The sequence below is a fragment of the Molothrus aeneus genome, chromosome 3 (genome assembly GCF_037042795.1).
Source record: "Molothrus aeneus isolate 106 chromosome 3, BPBGC_Maene_1.0, whole genome shotgun sequence".
NCBI lineage: Eukaryota > Metazoa > Chordata > Aves > Passeriformes > Icteridae > Molothrus > Molothrus aeneus.
The window spans coordinates 91,014,374-91,031,454 of record NC_089648.1 but is presented as its reverse complement, the minus strand read 5'-3'; the positions used below and the strand labels follow the sequence as shown (position 1 = coordinate 91,031,454).

The 17,081-nt window shown below is 45.5% G+C and overlaps 1 protein-coding gene across 2 annotated transcripts; it reads right to left on the bottom strand.

Moving 5' to 3' along the window:
* Positions 1-8,680: 8,680 nt before the first annotated feature.
* Positions 8,681-15,978, bottom strand: TENT5A (terminal nucleotidyltransferase 5A). Of its 2 annotated transcripts, none has more exons than XM_066547388.1 (3): positions 15,843-15,978; positions 14,530-15,037; positions 8,681-13,532 (listed from the first exon to the last, which is right to left on the bottom strand). In XM_066547388.1, the coding sequence occupies exons 2-3, from the start codon at positions 14,950-14,952 to the stop codon at positions 12,753-12,755; spliced, it is 1,203 nt and encodes a 400-aa protein (XP_066403485.1). In that variant the 5' UTR covers positions 14,953-15,037; positions 15,843-15,978; the 3' UTR covers positions 8,681-12,752. The 2 variants fall into 2 exon arrangements, with proteins under 2 accessions (XP_066403485.1, XP_066403484.1); XM_066547387.1 differs by lacking the exon at positions 15,843-15,978 and adding an exon at positions 15,246-15,273.
* Between the last annotated feature and the right edge of the window lie 1,103 nt (positions 15,979-17,081).

Sequence of the window (17,081 nt, the reverse complement as noted above, 5' to 3'; positions counted from 1 at the left end):
CCTCAGAGGTGGGAAAGGCTATATATGCTAACTCTGCAGTTTTTGGGGATGAGCAGAGGAAGTCTCTTTACAGAAAGCTTTGTTAGCACATGCTTCCTTCTTTTGAGCATGAGACAACCAGTGAAAAGCCTTGGTTTTTCACAGAAGTCACTGAACTGCAGTTGAATAGACCTTAGTTAAGTTGATCTTTAAATCATATAATTAAAAGCAGAAACAAAAGTCTTAAAAGGCATAATCCAATCTTTATATTCTTACTACCACATGTGTGCATGCATATAGAAATGCACTTGCTGTCAGAAAAATTTGCTATTTCAAAATAAATTTTGCCCACAACTTGAAATAAATACTTAGCCTACAAAATGTCATAAGAATTCATATAATTATAGTTTGGAAATCAGATTTTTTATTTCTACATTGACTTTTTTTAAATAGCATAAAAAGCATATTTTAAAATAATAAAATAAATTACAATAAAATTATCTGTTCTGTTTAAGATGTAATAAAATGTCTCAAATGAAGCTAAGACAGACAATATGAATTAATTATCTTCAAATCCCTTGTTTCAGTACCAATTTTCTGCATCTTCTTTCCCTTCTATTAATTTTCGTTTGCTAACCCAAGCTATTTTCTGTCCCCATTTGCCTTCTGAGGTTTCATCCCAGAGCCAAAAATTGCTGTCCTGATTGAGCTCTCAATTTACTCACCATCTCCACTCCTGACATGGGTCAGCCACAACCAGGGCTGCTCTCCATGGTATCTGAGACCCTCAGCTCTGCATCATGGCAGACCACCACCATTTCCCTTGGTCTCTTTCCCTACATGCCAGGGGGTGTTCTTTTTTTTATTTCAAGTCCCTAACAGGGTGAAAAAAGATGGGAGGATGTGTTTTTGAATTGCTCTGGTCACTACATCCAAAATCATGGCAGCATGAGAGAAGCACGACCTGCCATGGGGGCAGCTGCTGGAGTGCTGTGTGGGCCACATATGACACTGCAGTGTCTTCTATGTTCAGCATAAGAAAAGAGCCCAGGCAGGCTTGCCTGAAAACCATGGCCAGCTCGGGTCCCATTATAAGCAGTGTAGGACATCCCATATCCTGGATTCCCCTCAAGTAACACATTGTTTCTTCCTACAGCTCCATCAAAATCCAGCTCTTCGTTGTAAGAAAATTGGCATAATCCAGATCTATTGAAAAAGGATTTCATAAGTCACTTTTCCACTGGTTCACGTCCAACAAATTAGCTGTGCACTGTGGCTACTGCACAGGTCAAGGCCAGCTGCATGGTGACCCTTTACCTGACCACACTCATTCCAAGCTCTTCTTGCCAGCATCCTGCAAGGGCTCTGGAAACTGAGGATGGATTCTGCCCACAAAGCTCTGGGGTGATGAGAAGAACAAAATAGTAAGTTGTACTTTCTATTGCAAGCCTCCTTCAAATTCAAGGGAACAGGGCAGAAGGCCTTCACCATCCTCTGTGATTTTTGCTCTCATCTGTCAAAGAAGAGAGTAGAAATGACATTAGCCTCCTACTACATTGAGAGTCTGAGCCATGAGCTGTCCCTGGTCTTTGGGAAAGTCAGCTTGGACCAGTAAGAGAAGGACATTCTCTATAGTGGACTGGCCATACCTCTCATTAGTGAAGCAGCTGCTTCCCAAAAAGTCAGTGGGATTTTTGGTTAGATTTGCCAATTTTTGCTTTTACTATGTTAGGAAAAGCTGGATCCAAAATTGTTGGTGTAAAATAAGTAAGTCTTATCCTAACCTTTCCAAACAATAATGTCTCTGTCTGTTGCACAACTAAAATGAGCAACATTTGAAATACTTTTTCAAAAAAAAGATTATCCTTTTGGTCTTTCTTGGCATGGTATTTAAATTATACCTAACAAATTGATTTGTTTAGAAATCCATATGTCTTTCAGAAAGTAAATACAGTTCATATTTGAATAAGTTGCTATATTTATTGCCAAGCTTTCATGGAAAATGCCCATTAATGTTTATCAGAACATTAGAGGCATGAGGCAAACTTTTGGTAATGCATGGCATTAAACTTTGGGGTGGAAGAGGTGGACTATATATTTAGAAATAGCTCCTATTAGTAAGAGCTGCATGGAGGAGATAGCCCAGAGGATATCACTTCTCCCAACTGGCAGCATGACACAGTGCAGGAGCCTGTCAGGGGGGCAGGACAGGGAGTTCCAGCTCTAAGTCTGAATTTCTTGCCTTTTGTGGGTTTAAGCCATATGTGGACTCACCTAATTTGTGATGGATGTTTTACAGCTGAAATACAAACCCTGAAAACAGGGAATGAGGATGAAAACACAGACTATGCCATGACCACAGTCCAAGGCTCTTGTGGGAGCTGCCATAGTCACAGACTTACAGCTGAGTTTCAAATATTTTATTGAATTACAGAAAGGACTGTTATTAGGTTCCCTTCCCTTCAGCTCATTATATACAGTGGTCTTCCATAACTAAACTTTCTTTCTAGCAACTTTTGCCCATAAACAGCTTAACACTTTAAAATTTTCCAAACACTGCAATTTGATATCTTTAGGAAGCAATCAATATGCATTCAGGGAAACTGTGGGTCCCAGGATAATGATTCTCTTCAATCAGTTTAAGCCTGGGACATTGTATATTTATGACAGTGAGTATTATGGGGATGTGGATTCACCAGTTGACTGACGCAGGCAGCCCTGCAAAATGATCAATCTTTGCTTGTTAAGGAAATTCCTGTACCCTCATGCATTTGTCTGGTGGCCAGCCTAAAAGAAAAAAAATTGTATCACCTGTATAGAAATAAAAAGCAATAAGCTCAATCAAGACATCCACTCATTTGGAGGAAGCTCAGTTTCAAGAGATTCCAATTGTGGGCTCAGCTTCTTCAGCAGGTTTGCTGATTGTGGCTCTGCAGTCATTTAATGTCCCTGCACACTACTCCACAGTGTTTTCATTTCACCTCCTGAAGTAATTGAAATTCAAGATGGAGGGAAGAGAAATGCACCTGTGTCTGCATTGACTATAGAACTGATTTCAGGTCTCTGACAAAAAGGTATCACATCGAGTATACAGCCTTTTAAGAGAACAACTGAGTTCAGTTATTCATGAAGGCAAACTGAGATTATGACATGACAGACTTAGCAGGTGAACAAATTTACAAATTCCGTAATATTTCATGAAAATTGCCTCTTTGGGAACAATTTTTGCAGGTTATATTCCATTTCTTAAAAAAGCAAGAGCCTGCCTTAAGCAAATGAGTTGACTTACTGTGGGACAGCTAAAAAATAAGCTCATTGAAATTTCCACACAGAGAAGCTCTAAGGGACAGGACTTGCACAGGGGTGTTTGCACAGTGCCTGGTACAATGGGTCCTAAGCTGGTCATGCCCTTTGATTGTTACTGCAGAGCAAATAGTCAACAACAAAGACTTAGCAAGTAATGCTCAGGTCAAGCTCAGCTACCAAATCTGCATTGTATGTTCCTCACATGCCTCCTCAAGCACTGAGGCAGCTGCTACCTCTGCATACAAAGACTGGCTAAAGCCAAAGGAAGGTCCGTTGACCCCACAGCTTCTGCTTAGGCGTCTGATGCATTGGCTGGAATTTCACCAGATGCTTCCTGTCACTCATGGATGTTCCCCCTGCTGTGGGAGGTCATTCTGTGATGATGAAAACTCTTTATCCTACAGGGAAGACTATCATGAAAATATCTTGACATCAAAGATGGAGCTTTTAGCAGTGAAAAATATCTGCTGGGTACCTTTCTGCTGTAGAGAATGCCCTCTGAGCAGTCAAAGAGCAGAGTTTAAAGAGCACTTCCATGTGCATTGGTCGATCACATGCACCCATGACAACTAAAATGCAAGTGATGAAACAGATGATCTGTGGCAAACACGTCTACCCACAAAACTCCACAAAACAAATGTATCATGTTCAGCATTGAGCCCATACTGTGTGTGCATTTCTCAGAAACACTGACAGTAGTTCCTACCAGAATTGGAAGCTGTTTTTTAACTCTTAATAGATTACCTTTGGGATGGCCATCAGTGCAGCTCTGCAGAGTCTCTGCGGCCAAATGCATTGTCTTCATAAGAGCAACAGCAATAGCCTGATCCAAGGTAGATGCTGTAATCATCAGATACAAATATTCTTCCTGGGCACAGCAAATGGCACATGGCAAGCTGTGTCTGTAAGATCCTGGTGACAAATCCAGGGCTGTCTCTGTTTAGGCTTGGAGGAAAACTGATTAGTTTCAAGTTCTTGGAACTTCTATGACTAAATAACTTTATGAAGCATCGCATATATAAAGAGCAATGATGGCTGCAGCAAAGGAGAGGCTGCTTCCAAACCATCTAGCACACAGCACAAATGCCTCTGTGTGACCCCACAGGGGTCCATGACTTCAGCAAAACCAGGCAGGAATGGTTTTACCAGACTAGAAAATACAGTCTTAAATATTTGACATTATTGGTGACAGAGGGTTGGGAAGAAATGAAAAGCATGTTGGAAAGCTCCATCTACAGAAGATGCACTATTCAATTTTATAGTTCCATAAAAAATGCAAAAGAACTGTTCACAGCTGGTTAGAAGGAAGCCCAAACTCTTGGTTTCACTTCCGCCACTGGCTGACATTTATAGGGTTTTACTTATAAACAGCACTTACATAAATCAATCAAGTCATAGTTTACACCCCTCTTGCAAAGCAGACCCCAGTCATGTATTTGCTGCTTCCCAAACAACAAAGACTGAGGTGAGGAACAAGATAAGCAAACCCTTCTTCAGTGGGTAATTTAACCCAAATCCAAGTGCTTGGTTTGCAAAGTGTATAAACAGCCTGCTGAAACCCAAACAATACAGTCAAGGAAGTATTTTATACTGAGAAAGAGCTTCTCTTACTAGTTTGCATGCTGACATTTTAATAAGTGCCCTGTAGTGCCTTTTCCCCCTGATTTAACCATAATTGTTGTTTTAATAAATTTTGAACTAATTTAACTGTTATTCTGCACTTCTTGAGAAGTTCAAGTAACTGTATAAGGCTGAATGAATAATTCCCCTGTCATGAAGAACTGCTAGTGGACAGCTTGGCTTCAAATATTTCTGAAGAGCATTTCAGAAGATAGCCAGGAGACGTGGTTGCACAGAGATATTCCACTCCTCTTGCTGAACCTCACCTAATGACCCATCTAGCACCGACCTTCCATCAGCGGCTCTCAAACACTAGAGACCAGCAGAATTACTGACAGTCTGAAGAGAAGCATGTGGTGCTGGTCCCTCCTTCTTCTGCAAGAATCAGGATGAGAAGGCAGCAGAAAAGTAATAGAGAACAGCAACGCAGAAGTGAAACTGTGAGAAGCTACCCAAGGACAAAAGATTAAAAAGCAAAAGGACCATGGCTTTATCCTTTCCTCAAAGCATTAGCTAAATTAAGATTGGTTGTGATTACAGAAAGATTTCCTTGCAATTACTGTTCCACATCAGAATGTACTGCAGGAACTCCACAGATATCTTGGATTGAGGGAATAAGCCAAGAAAGGGAGTCATGGTTAAAACAACGGCCATGCAGTTACTGCAGACGTGAATCCTCTTCAAGCACACATTCCCTAAGGAACACGTTCCCTGAGAGAAACCTATCGCAGAGCCGTGTACATCTCCCCCAGGAATGCCTGTCTTCCTGCTCCAGGCACCCCTCATCACCTTTGTTCACACTGCAGAGAGGTGACCACATACACACAGATGAGGATGAGCTGGACGTCCCCAAAGCACTTTCATTGTCTACTCTCTTTAGCTGTGACTTGAGAGGGGACACTGTTCTACAGCCCGCAAGGGAGGAACTCCAGAGAAGAGACCCTGTTTAGTTTAGATACAAGAGAGTTCCATTTTTTAAAACTGCTGGCTGTTCTGGATGTCTCCATTTTCAAGAACAAAATTTAACTAAGGGGAGTTGTTCACTCATAAAACATTTTCACCCCCAAGTCCAACAGAAGGAAAAGTATGTTTAAGAACAATATCCTCTTAAAAACCAGCAATTTATGCCCTCAAAGCCATTATGGGAATCTAAGGAATCTTTTCACCATGGGGAATATCCATGTTGTGTGCCCAATATTTAGATGTGTATTTAGGACATAGCTGTTTTTCCCAAACAATGTAAAAGAGAAAACTTTCTGGCAAGTACTGTCATTGCTCATCCTGGTGCAACAGCCACATGAAATAGTGAAATTTTGCATCTACAAAACACACTCTCTGGACAGCATAAGGCTATGTAAGTATGTAGGAGGTGAGTCTGTTTGTAGCTTATCAGGCTTTTGAACAATGAATATTTCTTCTCTAATGTACAGATTTCGATTTTGTGCTCTTGATCCTTGTGCAGACTAGAGTGCCATTGCAGATATCCTGACACACATCTATTGATACTCAGGGCATTGCTGCAAAACTACACCAGCTCCAATGCAACAGCATATAGCTGTGCTTTATCTAAGTTCATACAGCCACATGCACTGAGTTTTACTAAAAACACATAAATAAAAGGGAGGAGGTTGATTGATGGCAGCTTCAGGAAGGCATGACTAGATCCACACAAACCCTTGGGAAAAAGGTGCATGCAACTTCTACAAAACTCTCTGCAGAGGGTTCAGAGACGAGCAAATGGCCTTAAGTTGCACCAGGGGAGGTTTAGGTAGGATATTAGGAAGAAATTCCTTCACCAAAAAAGTTGTTAAGCATTGGAACATGCTGCCCTAGGAAGCATGGTGGAGTCACAGTCTCTGGAGGTATTCAAAGATAAGCAGATGTAGTACTTAGGGACATGATGTAGTGGTGGACTTGGTGGTGATGGGTAAATGGTTGGACTTGATGATCTTAAAGGTCTTTCCAACCTAAATAATTCTATAAAAACTAGAAACTCAGTTTCATTCCTGAGTAAAGAGGTTCCTGTGTAATTTTTCTATGGCAATAAAATAAATATGTGCTGCTGCAGCCAAGGAAAACCGCAGACTGTAACTTATCTTGATAAGTGACAGCTTCTCTGATCTGACTTATTTTAGCAGGGTGAGCAGAAGTTAAAGACTTGAGCTATTTCTCCTCTTCTACTGTAATCTATCAGTGTGTCCTCCAGCTTTCCAAGGTGTTGTTGTTCAGGTGATTTCCACTGTCCCACTTTGCTTTTACCCTCCCTCCTCTTCAGTACTGACTGCTTCCTCCCTCCAGAAAATCACAACATCCTAAAGTGAGCATTCAGTTGGCTGTGTCTGCATCACGCTCCTCCTCAGTTTGGGAAAGAGGACTCACAACACTCCACTCAGCTGGCTCTCCAAAAAATCCCCCCAGATTTAAGCAGAGAAATGGGAATTAACTCTCTCCAAGTGTAAGAGCATCTATCTGGGCTTTGACTTTGATATACAAGCAAAGGCTTTTCGATTTAGATGATTTCCAATCTCCCCAGTTTTCATCTGTGTCTTTGGGTAGCTGCCTTTGTCAAACTGCCTGAAATACTCCAAACTGAGCAAGTTAACAGGAAGAAAGGGTAGGCCATGTGTCTCTTCCTTTTCTGGCAGTAACATGGGAGGAAAGATGATGCTGTATGGACAGGGATGCTGAGCGCATCCCCCCCTCCTGGCCAGGCTAATTTCAAAAGAGGTACTGTGCAGAAGGCACCTGGCATTCAGCAAGGGGGCTGCTTCTGTGCCTGGAAAAATGAGAAATCCCACCAACTTGTTTGGTTGGTTTTTTGTAGAGGAATACAGGTTCACTCGTCATTACAATAAGCAAATTCACACTCCCACTGAGCCAGTTTGAGACTTCCAAGACCAGCACAGTATATGAATAAGCCTAGTAAGAGCTACATACTGCAGACTCAGCCACTATTTTTCAAATTTAGGTCAGTCTGAGGCACCATGACTGAAAAATTATTGCCACGAGCATTGTAAATTAATATTTTATATCCCCTTGAAGTGATTTTTGAGGAAATTAGCCTTCATTACTGAGGCATCTCTCCTGTAAACACAGAAACAGAAAATACCTCTGCTGACAAAGGCAGCATTGTAGGGCAGGGAAGAAGAGTAAACATTGAATCTGCAGGAAGAAGTGGACTGATTCAGCAGCTGAATCAATCAGGCATGTGCATTCCTTCTCCCCAGCAGTGCCCCAAGCTTCAGGACCTGCAGCACCCACCCCACAGCTAGCACCACCTCTACACCCAGGCAGCAGCACACCATTGCCCCACAGACCAACCAAAATGGCAAGGTGGAGATGTCAGCCCCTATCAGAATGCCCCAAGGACACCAGGACCCCCCCACTCCTGCCAGCTGGGTGGTGCACTGATCACAGCCACAGCCACAAATGCCCGGTCCCGTGACCTTCACTGGGAGGGCAGTGAGGGCGTGGGGTTTCCATGGCGCTGTTTCCTTTTTGTGTTTCGGACCATTTGCACGGCCCAACCGGTGCTGGAGTGCTTATTTTTGGCAGTGGCTGGGGAGGTTCCTCTGCAGCTGAGTACAGCCAGCCAAACTCAGCTGGCACGAGGCAGGGCTTTTCAAAATGTTCTGCGCTCCAATCGGAAAGCAGCCGAATGATGCTCTTCTCAGAAAAGTGCTGCCCTTGTCCTCTTTTAATGAAAGCGAACTTGGTATTCAGTAGGAGCAAGCCAGAGCTATTTCAGACATGGAAGACAGCAGACACAAATCAATAGAAAAAAATAACTTCTTTTTATTTACAAAAAAATCCAAATATTGGATGCTGTAAACAAAATTCACAATCTGTTCCCTCTAGAGTCTGTTTTCCATCAGCTCTTTTTCTGTCTGTGACAAAGCCTATAGTCAAAATGTTCCAAAAGAGCAATCCAAGGAGCAGTTTGCTGCAACAGGATGCCTTGCAGAAGGCAACAGTTGTAAGGAAATTTGAGGGAAAGCAAATCTGCACAGACTCCTACAGACTGCAGGAGCCTGCAGTGCCTTTAGCCAAGATGTCTTGAAATGTGCAGGCCATTTTTTTTTTACTATTTATTTTGTTAGCAAACCACTATTACAACAGCAAAACAGTACACGGATTTTCTTTCTTGCAAGGGAAATTTTCTGCATAAAGAAAACCATACAAAAGAATATATTCAAATAGGAGCTGAATATGCAAATACAATTTTTCCTTTTCTGTGCAGTTTCATCCAACACACTTCATTTTCACAATTAAAAAAAAGCGCCTTTTTTGAACCGGTAGGAGCTTCTGATGTGACACAAACCAAGCATTTAGTAGTAAGAGCTGTTTAGAGGATTTGTGTGAAGGCCTTTGTGCAAGATAAAAAATACTTTAAGTGCAATACGAGAAACTAGAAAAATATCATCTTTTTGGTCTTCTAATTGCCCTTCTATTTTTAGGAGAAATGTTCTTGCATTTGAGAGGACAGCTACATCTAAGAAAAAAAAAGAAGAAAAATCCCATTTAAAAGCTCTTGGTTGTTTCACGATCGTTACATTTAACCAAGTTTAGCGCCCTGTTGGTTAGCAGGAAATTCAGTGGTGACACAAACAGTTTTACTGTAATCAGGTCAATGTCTTTAATCAGTTCAGCTCTTTAAAAGGGACACTGTCTTCTGTAGCACAAGCTCTAACTTTACGGCTGATTGGATGGGACAGATCAAGTCTACAAAGCAAGAACACGGTTATTAACTTTAAAAGTACCAGTGTGCTGAAGAGGAGGGGAAAAATAGTTAAAAAGAAGTCAGACTTTATGGAGGGAAAGGTGTGCAAACCACAGAAATAAACCAGCTTTGAAAAGGGGTTCTTATTTTACTCTTGGCCTGAACTCATGCCTTCTTCCCACCTCTAACACCAGGCACATTTTAAGCCGCCAGTCACAAATAAAACTAAGCTCCACCAGTTCCACCACTTCATCATTAACATATGCAAAACAGATCTGGAATACCTATATAATATATATAAAAACATATTATATATGTATCAAAATGCAAATGCCAAAAGGTGCAGTTTAGCTCAGAGCCCGGCTGTATGCACTACAAGGTAACTAGCTGCTGTCAATCAAAAAAAAACCCAACCCACAATTAGATTTTAGCTGAGAGGAAGTAATTCAAAACTTTCTTTCAAGCAATGGCAAAAAAAAGGGTCCGTCAAAGGAAAACCAGCACTGTATCATGTATTATCAGCATTCTGTGGTTGTGGCACAGCTATAGATTCTCAAACCCTTTTAAAGAGAGGATGAGTCATTTATTTGCCACAAATAGTTGTGGGAGAGAAGACATACCACATTACCAGCTGATCCTATTTCCCCAGCCCTCCCCTCGCTTCTGCTAGCAAGCCAGGAGCAGGAGGTACGGGGAGCCAGGAGCACCCAGCCCGGAGCCTCCGGGGGCCAGAGGGAACCTCGCTGGGACCAGAAGCCAGCGCCAAAGGAAGGGAAGGTGGGGACAAGGTCTGCACGTCAATGCTAGCAATGGCAATGGACCAGCTTTTGAGTTTCCTGAAGGACTCGCAAGGAAGGTGCTTCAGTAAACAAATCGGGTTCCTATTAAAGTGCCTGCAGAGTGAAAAGTACAAAGCGCGACAAAAATAGATGTACCTTACTCACTCCATAGGGAAAATACACTGCCAGGACACGAGTCCTCTCCCTCTCTCTGCCCCTGACTCCAACGCCAGACCGTGCCTGTGACCAGGCAGGGCACAGACGGATTTCGTTCAAAAGCCTGAACTCCCTCTTTTTTTCTCCCCCCTCAGAAAGAAAAAGCAAACTATGAGAGTCAAGTGTCACTTAGTCATTAGGTTTTCAAAGCACAGCAAAGAATTTAACACCTTCAGAGATGGCACTGAAGTGAAAACAGCAGTGGAGGAGGTTGGTTTTTTTCCCCCCTGCTGGTCTTTCGGGAGAGGAAATGAAAGTGAATAGCTATTGTTCCAATGTAAAGTGATTCCATTTAAATAAAGTACAGTACTAAAATTGTAAATGCAGTGTGACAACCAGATCAAAGATGTTTAATATTTGCATAAAAATATATATATATAATATATATATAAAATATAATTTTCAGCAATCGTGCAACACTCTTAAAAAGGGTTCATTTCACATTTACTAAATTCTAGTGGTCCTGGAATGCATAATGCATTCTATTAAAAATACTCCTTTAAATATTAACAATTAGTGTTCAAATTACCAACTAATACAATATTCTTTAGCTGTCAGGGGTTTTAAATAAACCTATCTTTGATCCACGTTCCACTGAAATTACACATCATGGAGGTATGCAGTCACAATATTAGTGGGTTAAATGTCAAAATGGCATTACAGTACAAAACAGTTAAAAAAAATCAGCTAGTCATATGTTTCTCCATCTGTGGAATTATTATGGCTCACAAGCAACCCACTGAATTACTGTAATCCTTGTTCTTGCAACCAAAGACATTATCTGAATCCCACCTTAATCCTGACTGGTTCATTTACTCCAAATTTCTCAGGTGTGGGTTAAAATTTCACTGCAAGGTGCCCACTGTCCTATGACATCCTGTTGCAAACTGGAAAACAAGTAGTACTTTATTTAAACATTCCTTAATTGCTACATTTTCCTAGACCACATTAATATATATTGTGTGTGTATATATATAGATATACACCAATGACATGTACATATATACACACACAAACATATACACACATACACACACAGACCTAGGATAATAGCACACCGACAAAACATTAACTCTATACAGGTATTTGCCAAGAAAAAAAATAGGGCATTTCCTCCACCACTTATTCACAAGCTTATGGGTTGGTTTGCTTTTTTTTTTATCCTTGTGTCCCTGATAAAACAAAATGCATGGTTAAACCACAAAACTATATATTTTTTCTCACTTCAAATTTTATGAAGGCATCAGGCACTTTTGATTACTATTGGTGTGTACAAATATAGGAACATCTCCTTTTACATATATATATATTTATATATATATACTCTACTGTATCTTCTTTGCTTGGATAACTTTTTTGTGAAATCTTTGGTCCTTAAGTATATACTTCTTGCCACAGCTGGTTTTCCAGCATTCTCACATTTTTAAAATGTGAGGCATGCACACAGCTGGAAATAATGGACTTTGTCATCGTACATGTTTCTGCTTCTCTAACTGTACCAATCCACTACTGTTCATTTGGAGCAAGCTGTTTCTGGTAAAGCATTCTAGTCAAGCAAGCTATACATTCTACATGGTCAATCCATAGACGGCACTTGCTGCAAGCCCCAAATGCAGTAATTCCAATATACAACTTTATTCAGCTTATCTCTGCTTTATGCCTCTAACTCTTAACTCCTGAATATATATAGAACTGTTTTTTGTGAAGTTTTTTCTTTTGTTGTTTTTTTTGTTTTGTTTTGTTTCTTTCATATTCTCCCTTTTGCAGATCCCATTCTAGAGTAAGAATAAAAATAAAAGAAAATAAGGCTTTCCCACCTTCTCTATGCCAAAGCTATGGGAGCAGATATTGCCAACCCATATTGTCATCAAGCATATTCCTCCCTCACTTATTTCAGGGGAAGCTGGTTGCTTTCAATGACAGGCCTCTTGTGCTCTGGGGTAGGATCCAATTATTTTGGGGTTCTTTCTTGATCATGCTCCCATTAATTATTAGAAGAATCACAAGCTTGTCCCAAGCTTGAAAACTAGAGCAGATCATCATTGCACAAAACACCCCATTTCAGAGGGACCCGTCACCCCTTCCTACATCTTAGAAAAAGTTCTCTCCACGGGGTCTACTAACTTCAGGTCTTAATTACAGGGCAGCCAAGTAGAGTATGTGTGCTGCTGGCAAGGGAACACCGTCTGAACCTGGGCAATATAGTAATTGCTGAAGTTGGCATCTGCTACGTATGGGGCTGGCTGGTAATAGCAGGTGACATTGGCCACGTTGGGGATGATATTTTGCTCGGCTAGGACCCGGATGGCCAGCATGGTGATCAGATTCAGAGTCTGTCTCCTCTCATGTCCCATCAGGCACACTGTGCTCTCATTCACCACACCGTGCAGGGTCATGAGATAGTCATACTTGCGGTCTTCTAATCCCACAAAGTGGTTCTGCAAGTAGGACTCCAGCTTTCTCTGCTGTTCGCCAATGTCTGAGAAGTCAATGAAAAACCTCGAACACATGTATCTCTGCAGGGATTTAATTTCAGATTCAGAGGCTGCCCTAAAGCCCCTTACCAAAAGGTTGCAGTACTTCAGAAGACCACCTCCTCTGATTTCTTCTGGGTTTCTGGTGGCAATTATCTTGTTGCAGAGGTGATCAAAGGCTTCCTGGAAATCCCCATAAACGCTCTCGCCAATGATAGTTGGGTGAAAAGTTTCAGTCATCGGATTCTCTGAGCACTCATAAAAAAGCAGCAGGGAGTCCAGCTTGATTTGAAAGGAATCGACACTGAATTCAAACTGCCGCCTCAGAGAGTCCACAAATTTCAGCTCCACGTTTTTGCCACTGTTGTTGGACAGGGAGATAAGACTCCATCGGTCTGAATCATTGCATACTTTTACCATTTTCTGTACATAAGCCTCCTATAATCAGAAAGACAAAATGAGCAAATCAAGACAAAGATCCAAGAAATTTCTCCTTCACTGCGTCTTCACCCCTCCCAAGCTGCCCCCCCCCCCGACATTTGCATTTTATGAAAGATTTCATGGAGCCTGCAGATACAAACCACAGAGTAAGTGCTTAATGTGAGAGCTCAAAATGCTGTCACTGCAAGGGTATGACAGGGGAGGGAGGGTGTTCTGCTGGGACTGTGTCATGCAAGGGAAGCATACAGCAACACTACCTTGTTCAGTCACTTCTAAACACATCTACAGACTAAGTCCATGGCACATCTGCCAAATATGCCTGCACCCATATGCAGAAGGTCACTCCTACAATCTAAAAAGAAATCTGATTTATTGGTTTTCACTTCTCTCTCTACTTCCCAAAGAACAAGTTAGCAAATGTTCATTCCCCTCAATCCTACCAGTGCAGGTTCCATAAGTAAGTCCTGTATTAAAAAAAATTAATCCCTCTAAAAATCTGGAAGGATTTGGATTCAGCCTAATCAACTCAAGCGAAGTGTCTTCTAGAGGAGGGAATATGCCTCCCCACTGGGGCACTTAGCACAGCTGGAAGCATGCCTTGCAGACGGGGTTTCCTTCTTGCAGATGTTAAATCCATCTACGCTCCCCGCGCACCCGGGAACCGGGGCCGGCACACCGAGCTGCCGCCGAGCCGGGCTGGGAGAGAGGTGTGCAGCGCCTGGCACACGCCCCAGGTAAAACAGCGCTCCCAGCAAATCAACCGGGAGGGAGAACAGCTAATTAATCCTGAAGAGCCCCGGGCAGGGCGCTTCACTGTAAACTCCTCCTCGGTTTTAAGCGTGGGGTGAATAAAAATCGCTCGGGGTTCCCGTGGGTCGCGGAGGTGTGGGGGGAGCTGCTGCACCACTCCATCCCCAGGGGGAAGGCGCCCGCTCCCCGCAGGCAGGCGCTCCCACCTGCCCGCTCCGGGCGTCTGGGCAGAGGTCAGGTTTACCTTGAGTGTGAGAGGCGTGATCTTCTCCTTATTCACCCCCTCGGGTAAGAAATCCAAGAGGCAGTCCAACACCACGTCCTTCACAGTCTGAAATTCGGCTTCTCCTTTGAGGTCGGCGCAGAAGATGAGGTCCAAGTCCTTGTAGCCCAGGCCGCTGTCCTGGTGGAGGACGTGGCTGGCGGCCGAGCCGTTCAGCCGCACGTCCCGCAGGCCGATGCCCTTCTCTTCCAGCCGGCTCCGCACCACCTTGACGATCTGCCGAGGCTGCATGGCCAGCGTGGGGAAGTTACCGCGGCCGTGGATGGGGATGGTTTCGCTGAGGATGCGGTCCAGACGCTGCACTTGCTCCCAGCTCAGCACGTTGCAGTGCGCGCTCTCGCCGCCGTCCGCGGAACTCCCGCCGGCCTTCTCATCGTCTGCCATGGTGAGCGGCCGCCGCCTCCCCGGGCTGGATCCAGGCACCGCTCCGGCTCCCCGCCGGCCCCCCGGGGCCTCTCTCTCTCCGCGCCTGGCAAAAGAGGAGGAAAAGCCAGCGGTCAGCAGCTGCGTGCACCGGCGCCCGAGCTCCGCTCCCCTGCGGCCGTCCCTTTCAGTGGGGAAGCGGGGGGACACACCTATTGATCAGATTTAAAAATAAATAAATAAAATGGGGGGGTGGGGGGAGAAAAAGCCCCCCGGAGCCAGGTGGTGCTGCACGATAAGGGAAGGCGCCCGACCTGCAGCGCCGCTGCTTGCGCCGCTCTCCGCGCTCCCGCCGGGGCAGAGGCCGCCCCGCGCCGACGAAGAGGCCGCCCCGCACCGCCCAAGAGGCCGCCCCGCTCGCTGCCGCCGCAGGCTGCCGCCGTCTCCGGAGCTTTCGTAGTTCTGGCCGGGAAAGGTCCTCAGTAGTTTTTATACGGGGTTTCTCCGCGCTTCCGGGGCTCCGAGTCACGGCGCCCGCGTCCCGCCCCCTCTATCTGCATGGCCGGCCTCGGCGGTGCCCCCGGCCCGCCCACACCCGCGCACCCGCGGGCCGCCCTCCCGCCCGCCCCTCCGCAGCGCCCAGCGCGGCCGTCCCGCACCGCCCCGGGCTGGGGGAGCCGCGCAGCGCAGCGCAGCCTCCCCGCACGGCTTCGGGCAGGCAACAAGTGCAGCAGCGCTCCCTGCCCCGAACGGGGCGCGGCCCCTCCCGCTCCTGCCCTGCCTCGATGCGCGCCCAGGGGCACCCAGCTCCGCGCTGCCATTCATTCCCGGGTTTTTTTCCCCTGCCTTTTTACCCCCCGCCCGCCCCCCCCGACATTCTCGGTCATCCCAGGCTCAGCCAAACTTCATACCAGAGCGACGGAATTTGGCAAGAGCCCCTCTCCAAGCAGATGCCGAGGATCCCGGGCCGTGTGGTTTGCGCTGCTCGGCTCCTGACCGAGATTTCCAGAGCCGCCTGCGGCAGAGCAGCGGCATCACGCCGTGCCTGCCCGGTCCCGGCCCGGCCCCTTCCCCCGTGCCCGCCCGCCCTCCTCGCCGGCGACGGGAGGAAAAAGACATCTCAAAGACCACGGAGGAGACGGTGCCTTCCAGAGGAGCATCCTGCTTATAGAGAACAACTTGGGTAACCGCGGAGCTGTAAAAATGACGTGGAAGACAAGCATATTATATAAACATACCCATATATTTTATTTGCATTTTCTTTTAAATAACGATGAATGCATCTGCTTGTTTTTCACCTGTTACGTACATACACGAACATATAGTTATTATTTAAAATGCATATAGATACTATATGAATATCGATGCTATTTCAAGACAGATACTATTTAAAATGCATACATACTATTTAAGACTAAGCGCACACACTCGAAGCACGCAGCAGCACCCGGGGCCGCCACCGCCCCACGGCGCAGCGCGCACACGCCAGCGCGGTATGGACAGCGGGTTGCGCGGCAGGATGCAGTGCTGGGGGACACGGGGGGGTCATGGACGGTGTTGCGTCACCGCTCGCAGTTTTGTGACGCGCGGCAGGAGGGGCTAATGGGGGATCGCAGCGACGTGACGCGCAGCTCCCTCAACCGAGCACTTCGCCGAAACGGGGGAGTGGGCGACACAGCCCGACAGGGCTTACTGCCCCCTCCCCCCATTTTTAGCGCGCCCCCATCTTCTCCCGCCCCGGGATGTGGTTAGAGGTGTGGGGCCGCTCGGGAAGCCCCGAACCCTGCACTCCCCCTCCCTCCGCACACCCCGGGCGGGGGTCCCGCCGCGCTGCGCGCGCCCCGTCGGGGCGCTCCCGGCCGGCGCAGCGCAGGGCACGGGCGCCCCCTGCCGGCCACCGCGGGGCCGGGCGGGGCGGGGGCGGCTCGGGCTTTGATCCATTGCCCGCATTCCCTATGGCTTCGTTGCCTCCATTCCCTATGTGCTCCTCACGCCGGGGCACACAAGGAGCGGGGGTGACTCCGCCCTGGGCCCCGTCGTGCGGCAGTGCCGCCCCCTCCCCGTGCCGCTCAGGGGGCGATAAAAGTGTTTGTATTGCTCTGTGTCAATGTGTTATAGGAAAAAAAAAGAAAGTAGAAAGCTTTTAAAGT

Bases quoted from the DNA above. Each gene is read 5' to 3' on its own strand.
- TENT5A (XM_066547388.1), bottom strand. From the start codon at position 14,952: ATGGCAGACGATGAGAAGGCCGGCGGGAGTTCCGCGGACGGCGGCGAG. The intron at 13,533-14,529 runs GTAAACCTGACC...TTCTGATTATAG, and splicing joins TCACGCCTCTCACACTCAAG to GAGGCTTATGTACAGAAAAT.